Genomic DNA, 8,679 nt, shown 5'->3' with positions numbered 1-8,679 from the left:
GTCCTGGAAGCATTTAATACCTAATCTATCCTATTCTTTAAAAGCCACATCAATCATAGAGGGTTTAAAAATATAATTAGAAAAAAATGGGACTCGAAAGAGAAAATCTCAATAAGCCAAAGTTTTTGGAATTGTATCCAAATTCTCATAGTGTGTTTAACTACCACATTATCAGTTAACTTTCTCACAGACAAAAGAAGTGAGGATCCAAGAAGAGAAATCATAGAAAATTTATTAACAGAGTTAGCTTCTAAAAAAAACCCACATCAGACAATCCTCACGATTAGTGGAATATAACCAAAATGTAAGGCTTCTTATATTAAGTGCCCAATAATAAAATCTAAAGGTTGGTAAAACTAATCCTCCATTCTTTTTATCTTTCTGCAGATGAATTAGCCCTTTTATTTTTCTTTTACTTTTTTGGTAACTGTTTGTTAATATTGACAATGTGGTAATGTTACATACCTCAAGGAAATCTGTAATTTTTTTTGGGAAAATGGTGTAATGGTCATTTGGAGGTCACCTGATGTACAATGAAAATTTGTTTTTATGGAGTAGTATTTTAACATTTGCAACACTCCTACTGTATATTAGTTTGTAAACTGCTGAAAGATAAGACTGTATCTATTGTGTATGTTGTAAATTTTATACCTTTGTTTTTTTTTGTATAAATTGTTAATTGTTAAAATTTTGTTAAGAGACCAATTTTTTTTGGAGGGAGGTGTTACATACCACAAGGAGATCTGTGATTTTTTTTTGGGAGAATGATGTAATAGTCTTTTGGAGGTCACCTGATGTAATTTTCCCCCTGATGTGAGGTCACGTGATGACATGTGCACCACGGGTATATAAGGGAAGACCTCAGATGACGCAGTTTAGATTTTAGTTTTTAGATTTCCAGCTAGAACGTACTGTGTCTCTGTTTCTGTTGCATATTTGTTTTTAAAACGGTTCTTACATTCTGTTGCAAGGTACAATAGTGCTGGACTGGAAATTTTTGCTAGATGTGTTGTTGTACCTTATTCCAGCAGTGGTACGGAAGAGTGAAGACTTTATCGAAGTACAGGAGCCAAAGGATTGAGAGGAGTCAGTATCGTTCGGCAGTTTAACAAAGGATCAACCTTATTGAGTCTTTGTTGAAGGAGTAGCGACCAGCATCGAAGATAACTCTTGCTAAAAGAGCAAGGTAGTTCATGCAAAGATTTGCTCTCTAGAATTTAAGGTCGGTTGTTTTAAACTGTTTATTTCCTGCATCGTGAATCCTTTGGACAGAGCCAAGAGGAAAGTTTATACAACCTGTCTTGATTGATATTCATTGTTGCTGGTTATGTAACAGTAAATATAGTTTCTTTCTAATTTTACGCGGTGCATTATCTGTCAATTCTTGGCTACCAAAATTTGTGTCTGGACAGTATTTTACACAGTATTCACTACAACCCATGTCCCTTAATTATGAACATCCATACCATCCTGATTGGTTGAACCCCAAATTATACCAACCCTAAACCGGTGTTGCTTATGAAAGGTGGCCTTCTCATCACTGAGTCTCATGGCTATTAGCAGAGTTAGCTAATGAGCTCAGTTCCTACATAAGCTCTGATGAAAAGGTTACAAAAATAGTGAAAAGGAGATAAAACAAGACAAGTCATGGAATGATGTGTTTGCATCAGCGACAGACTGCACACACGTTCTGGTACTTTGGGAATGAGGTGAAGCCCACACCAGACATAAGCTCCAGATTGGTAATGTTCGGTGGGACTTGAAACCAGAACCTTTGTATCAGGATGGTAAAGAACAGAAAAAGCTCCATCCTGGCCAGGGGCTGCCCCGCACAGGCCCTGGGTCCTGCAAAATAGAGTGGCAAAACAATGTCAATTTTCAAAAACCAGAGTTAGTCACCCTCACCCCAAGACACTGAACAGTAACATTTTATAATGGGAATGCAAAGTAACAGTATTTCTCTCTCTACAGATGCTACCTGGCTTGCTGTAAGTTCTCTGCTTTCTCTTTCAATCCTGATTTCCAACCATTCTGTGTTTCCCATCGTTCTGGTCATATTCCCCTGTCCTTATTCACCTCCTCTCGTCAGATTATCTGCCCCTCCCCATGTGTTTTTGTCACTCACTCAGCCGGCACCACCCTCATCTTCATCTTTATTTTCTCTTGATCTTTACCTTGTCATGGACATTCCCTTCACCTCCGGAGGCATCCCCACTTCTCTGCAACTTCAACCATTGTTTCCCAAGTATTCCTAGTTCCACTAAAATACATTAGCTGAAATGTTAACTTTCATACACCCATTATTGACGCTGATTGACCTACTGAGTATTTCCATAACACCATGATTTTCTTTCACAATGTGATAGTGCTGGAGTGGGGACTGAGGACATCTCTGGGATGCCCCCTGGAAGAAGCACTTCGGTCATGAGGAAGGTTTTGATGGTTTTCCCTTGAGTGAGGCAGGATAGGAGGAGATGTGTTTCTGTGCTATGTAACACCATGAATCTACACTCTGTGGCCACTTTAAGTAGCTCCTGTACCTAATAAAGTGAGCACTGTGTGTATGTTCATTGTCTTCAGCTGTTGTAGTCCATCCACTTCACGGTTTAACATGTACATTCAGAGGTGCTCTTCTGCACACCAGTATTGTAACACATGGTTATTTGAGTTATTGTTCCTTTTCTGTCAGCTCAAACCAGTCTGACCGTTCTCCTCTGACCCCTTTTAATTACAAGGCATTTCTTCCAACTGAACTGCCAGTCACTGATGCTTTTTTCTTCTCACATTAGTCTTTGCAAACACTAGAGACTGTTACATAGAAACATAGAAAATAGGTGCAGGAGTAGGCCATTTGGCCCTTCGAGCCTGCACCGCCATTTATTATGATCATGGCTGATCATCCAACTCAGAACCCCGCCCCAGCCTTCCCTCCATACCCCCTGACCCCCGTAGCCACAAGGGCCATATCTAACTCCCTCTTAAATATAGCCAATGAACTGGCCTCAACTGTTTCCTGTGGCAGAGAATTCCACAGATTCACCACTCTCTGTGTGAAGAAGTTTTTCGTAATCTTGGTCCAAAAAGGCTTCCCCTTTATCCTCAAACTGTGACCCCTTGTTCTGGACTTCCCCAACATCGGAAACAATCTTCCTGCATCTAGCCTGTCCAATCCCTTTAGGATTTTATACGTTTCAATCAGATCCCCCCTCAATCTTCTAAATTCCAACGAGTACAAACCCTGTTCATCCAGTCTTTCTTCATATGAAAGTCCTGCCATCCCAGGAATCAATCTGGTGAACCTTCTTTGTACTCCCTCTATGGCAAGGATATCTTTCCTCAGATTAGGGGACCAAAACTGCACACAATACTCCAGGTGTGGTCTCACCAAGGCCTTGTACAACTGCAGTAGTACCTCCCTGCTCCTGTACTCGAATCCTCTCGCTATAAATGCCAGCATACCATTCGCCTTTTTCACCGCCTGCTGCACCTGCATGCCCACTTTCAATGACTGGTGTATAATGACACCCAGGTCTCGTTGCACCTCCCCTTTTCCTAATCGGCCACCATTCAGATAATAATCTGTTTTCCTATTTTTGCCACCAAAGTGGATAACTTCACATTTATCCACATTTAATTGCATCTGCCATGAATTTGCCCACTCACCCAACCTATCCAAGTCACCCTGCATCCTCTTAGCATCCTCCTCACAGCTAACACTGCCACCCAGCTTCGTGTCATCCGCAAACTTGGAGATGCTGCATTTAATTCCCTCATCCAAGTCATTAATATATATTGTAAACAACTGGGGTCCCAGCACTGAGCCTTGCGGTACCCCACTAGTCACCACCTGCCATTCTGAAAAGATCCCGTTTATTCCCACTCTTTGCTTCCTGTCTGCTAACCAACTCTCCACCCACACCAATACCTTACCCCCAATACCGTGTGCTTTAAGTTTGCACAGTAATCTCCTGTCTGGGACCTTGTCAAAAGCCTTTTGAAAATCCAAATATACAACATCCACTGGTTCTCCCCTATCCACTCTACTAGTTACATCCTCAAAAAATTCTATGAGATTCGGCAGACATGATTTTCCTTTCACAAACCCATGCTGACTTTGTCCGATGATTTCACTGCTTTCCAAATGTGCTGTTATCACATCTTTGATAACTGACTCCAGCAGTTTCCCCACCGACGTTAGGCTAACCGGTCTATAATTCCCCGGTTTCTCTCTCCCTCCTTTTTTAAAAAGTGGGGTTACATTAGCCACCCTCCAATCTTCAGGAACTAGTCCAGAATCTAACGAGTTTTGAAAAATTATCACTAATGCATCCACTATTTCTTGGGCTACTTCCTTAAGCACTCTAGGATGCAGACCATCTGGCCCTGGGGATTTATCTGCCTTCAATCCCTTCAATTTACCTAACACCACTTCCCTACTAACATGTATTTCGCTCAGTTCCTCCATCTCACTGGACTCTCTGTCCCCTACTATTTCTGGAAGATTATTTATGTCCTCCTTAGTGAAGACAGAACCAAAGTAATTATTCAATTGGTCTGCCATGTCCTTGCTCCCCATAATCAATTCACCCGTTTCTGTCTGTAGGGGACCTATATTTGTCTTTACCAGTCTTTTCCTTTTTACATATCTATAAAAGCTTTTACAGTCAGTTTTTATGTTCCATGCCAGTTTTCTCTCATAATCTTTTTTCCCCTTCCTAATTATGCCCTTTGTCCTCCTCTGCTGAACTCTGAATTTCTCCCAGTCCTCAGGTGAGCCACTTTCTCTGGCTAATTTGTATGCTTCTTCTTTGGAATTGATACTATCCCTAATTTCCCTTGTCAGCCACGGATGCACTACCTTCCTTGATTTATTCTTTTGCCAAACTGGGATGAATTGTTGTAGTTCATCCATGCAACCTTTAAATGCTTGCCATTGCATATCCACCGTCAATCCTTTAAGTATCATTTGCCAGTCTATCTTAGCTAATTCACGTCTCATACCTTCAAAGTTACCCCTCTTTCAGTTCAGAACCTTTGTTTCTGAATTAACTATGTCACTCTCCATCTTAATGAAGAATTCCACCATATTATGGTCACTCTTACCCAAGGGGCCTCTCACGACAAGATTGCTAATTAACCCTTCCTCATTGCTCAAAACCCAGTCCATAATAGCCTGCTCTCTAGTTGGTTCCTCGATATGTTGGTTCAAAAAACCATCCCTCATACATTCCAAGAAATCCTCTTCCTCAGCACCTTTACCAATTTGGTTCACCCAATCTACATGTAGATTGAAGTCACCCATTATAACTGCTGTTCCTTTATTGCACACATTTCTAATTTCCTGTTTAATACCATCTCCGACCTCACTACTACAGTTAGGTGGCCTGTACACAACTCCCACCAGCGTCTTCTGCCCCTTAGTGTTACGCAGCTCTACCCATATCGATTCCACATCTTCCCGGCTTATGTCCTTCCTTTCTATTGCGTTAATCTCTTCTTTAACCAGCAACACCACCCCACCTCCCCTTCCTTCATGTCTATCCCTCCTGAATATTGAATATCCCTGAATGTTGAGCTCCCATCCTTGGTCACCCTGGAGCCATGTCTCTGTGATCCCAACTATATCAAAATCATTAATAACAATCTGCACTTTTAATTCATCCACCTTATTACGAATGCTCCTTGCATTGACACACAAAGCCTTCAGGCGCTCTTTTACAACTCTCTTAGCCCTTATACAATTATGTTGAAAAGTGGCCCTTTTTAATGCTTGCCCTGGATTTGTCGGCCTGCCACTTTTACTTTTTTCCTTACTACTTTTTGCTTCTACCCTCACTTTACACCCCTCTGCCTCTCTGCACTGGTTCCCATCCCCCTGTAGTGAACTAACCTCCTCACGCCTAGCCTCTTTAATTTGATTTCCACCCCCCAACCATTCTAGTTTAAAGTCACCTCGGTAGCCCTTGCTAATCTCCCTGCCAGGATATTGGTCCCCCTAGGATTCAAGTGTAACCCGTCCTTTTTGTACAGGTCACGCCTGCGCCAAAGGAGGTCCCAATGATCCAAAAACTTGAATCCCTGCCCCCTGCTCCAATCCCTCAGCCACGCATTTATCCTCCACCTCATCGCATTCCTACTCTCACTGTCGCGTGGCACAGGCAGTAATCCCGAGATTACTACCTTTGCAGTCCTTTTTCTCAACTCCCTTCCTAGCTCCCTATATTCTCCTTTCAGGACCTCATCCCTTTTCCTACCTATGTCATTGGTACCAATATGTACCACGACATACAGTCCTGAGTAAAGCAGCTCCTTAAAGTATCAGTCCCAACACAGACCCTACTAGTCTCAGCAGCAACCAGGAAAGACTCTTTATTCCCGCTCTTTGCCTGATGTCAATCAGCCACTGATTTATCCATGCTACAGTTTTTCCTGTGACACCATGGGCTCTTAACTTGTACACAACATCAGCCGATTCTCCATTCTCTATCCTGCTTGTTATTTCTTCAAAGAATTCCAACAGATTTGTCAGGCAAGATTTTCCCTTGAGCAACCATGCTCTCTAAGGTCTATTTTGTCATGTGCCTCCAAGTACCCTGAGACCTCATCCTTAATAATCGACTCCAACATCTTCGCTGCCAGCAAGGTCAGACTAACTTAGCTTATGGTTTCCTTTCTTCTGTCTCTCTCCCTTCTCTTCAAGTGACATTTGCAATTTTCCAGTCATTCAGAACCATTGCAGAATCTAGTGATTCCTGAAAGATCATTACTAATGCCTCCACGATCTCTTCAACCATCTTTTCTAATCTCTGGGGTGTTCACCATCTGGTCCAGGTGTCTTAGCTACCTTCAGACATTTCAGTTTCCCAAGAACCTTCTGTCTCATAATGGCAACCACACACTTCATGAGTCCTGACAGCTGGAACTTCCACCATTCTGACAGTGTCTTCCAGAGTGAAGACTGATGCAAAATACTTATTTAGTTCGTCTGCCATTTCCTTGTCCGCTGTTACTACCTCTCCAGCATCATATTCCATGAACCCATATCTACTCTCAGCTCTCTTTTACACTTTATGTTTCTGAAGAAACGTTTGGTATCCTCTTTAATATTATTGTCTAGCTCACTTTCGCATTCCATCTTTACCTTCCTCATGACTTCTTTTAGTTGCCTTCTGTTGGTTTTTAAAAGCTTCCCAACCCTCTAACCAGTAATTTTTGCTCTATTATATGCCCTTTCTTTGGCTTTTCTGTTGGTTTTGACTTCTCTTGTTAGCCACGATTGTGTAATTTTGGCCCGAGAATGCTTCTTCCCCTTTGGAATGTATATATCCTGTGCCTTCCATATTGCTTCCAGAAATTTCAGCCATTGATGCTCTACCGTCCACCTTTTGATTTTGTCCACCTTTTACATTGCAGCTCATCCTGTTGACTGCAAGTTTGCCTATCAACAGCCTCTCCTCACTACACAATACACCACAACATCCAAAGGAATGACAAACACCAATTCAGTTTGGCACCAGTGGCATCGCAGGAGTTGCCAGTCAGTGTTGAACTCAATGTACAACTGCCATCTGGATTCCATCTCTTCCCCCTGAGTGGGCAGAGCTCCAAGGCAGTGAAGGTTTGAAATCACATGTTTCCTTCTCCTCGATGAGCTGCCAAGCATGGCTGATGAGCCCCATCTGCCCGAAGCAGCTGGTTTTAAGTTGCCAGAAATCCACCCTTTCCCTTTCTGCTGCCAGTGGAAACATTTTTGCCAGGATCAGTAGTTAAGCCACACTTGAAGGCCAGGAGCTGGGCTTGATTGTTAGAGTCTATTTGAGATGCATGCTGTGGGGAGCATTTAATAGGTAGTGGGAGCTCATCCCCAACACCTTCCCTGGCTATGAAACCTTACGGAACCAGCAGTGCATTGACCTCTGAAATTCCCTCTCTGTCACTCACTTACCTGAAGTTTGAAATTCAAGTTCAGTTTATTGTTCATTTAACCAAACGAAATATCGTTCTTCTGGGCCAAGCTGCACAACTCAGTACAGAAAACTCGCACACATAGCACAAATAATATTTCCACAATTAAATTAGGAAATAATAAGGTACAGTTATGACACAAGTTAAAAAGTATAACGCTGCTGGCCCTTCATGTGTGATGAGTCCTGGGTTGTGATGGGGTGTTCAGTAGTTTCAGATCCAGATGGATATTCTCCTAATACCATTGTACCTCCTGCCTGATGGTCGAAGGTCAGAGATTGCTGGATAAGTGAGAGGGATCAGTAGCAATGCCTGGGCCCCTGCAGACATATCACTCCTGATAAATATCTCTGATGAATGCAAGAGAGACCCCGACTATCTTCTCTGCAGTTCTCGCAGCCCTCTGTAGGGAGTTGCAGTCAGACGCCTTGCAATTGCTGTAGCAGACAGTGATGGAGTTGGTCAGGGCACCCTCGATGGTGCTTCTGTAAAAATTCATTAGAATAGAGGAGAAGCCTCACTGGCCTCAATCTCTTCAGGAAGTGGAGACGCTGAGGTAGTGTTGAGGGACCAGGTAGGATTGTCCATTACGAAAACTCCCAGAAACTTGGTGCTCCTAACTCCACAGCAGAGATGTTTATGTGCAGTGAGAAGTGGTCGGATTCCACCTCACTGAAGTCCACAATCATCATTTTGGTCTTGTTCACGTTGAGA

The 8,679-nt window shown here is 42.6% G+C and overlaps 1 protein-coding gene across 1 annotated transcript in view; it reads right to left on the bottom strand.

The window, feature by feature from the left end:
* Nucleotides 1–1,722: 1,722 nt before the first annotated feature.
* LOC140202451 (cytochrome P450 2K3-like) overlaps nucleotides 1,723–8,679 on the bottom strand; it is an 82,468-nt gene continuing 75,511 nt past the window's right edge. The window contains 1 exon segment of the mRNA XM_072267316.1: nucleotides 1,723–1,845. Coding sequence (XP_072123417.1) covers nucleotides 1,780–1,845 — 66 coding nt within the window. The 3' untranslated portion in view covers nucleotides 1,723–1,779.

Source organism: Mobula birostris, chromosome 9, assembly GCF_030028105.1.
Source record: "Mobula birostris isolate sMobBir1 chromosome 9, sMobBir1.hap1, whole genome shotgun sequence".
Classification (NCBI taxonomy): domain Eukaryota; kingdom Metazoa; phylum Chordata; class Chondrichthyes; order Myliobatiformes; family Myliobatidae; genus Mobula; species Mobula birostris.
This window is presented reverse-complemented; position numbering and strand designations above follow the sequence as displayed.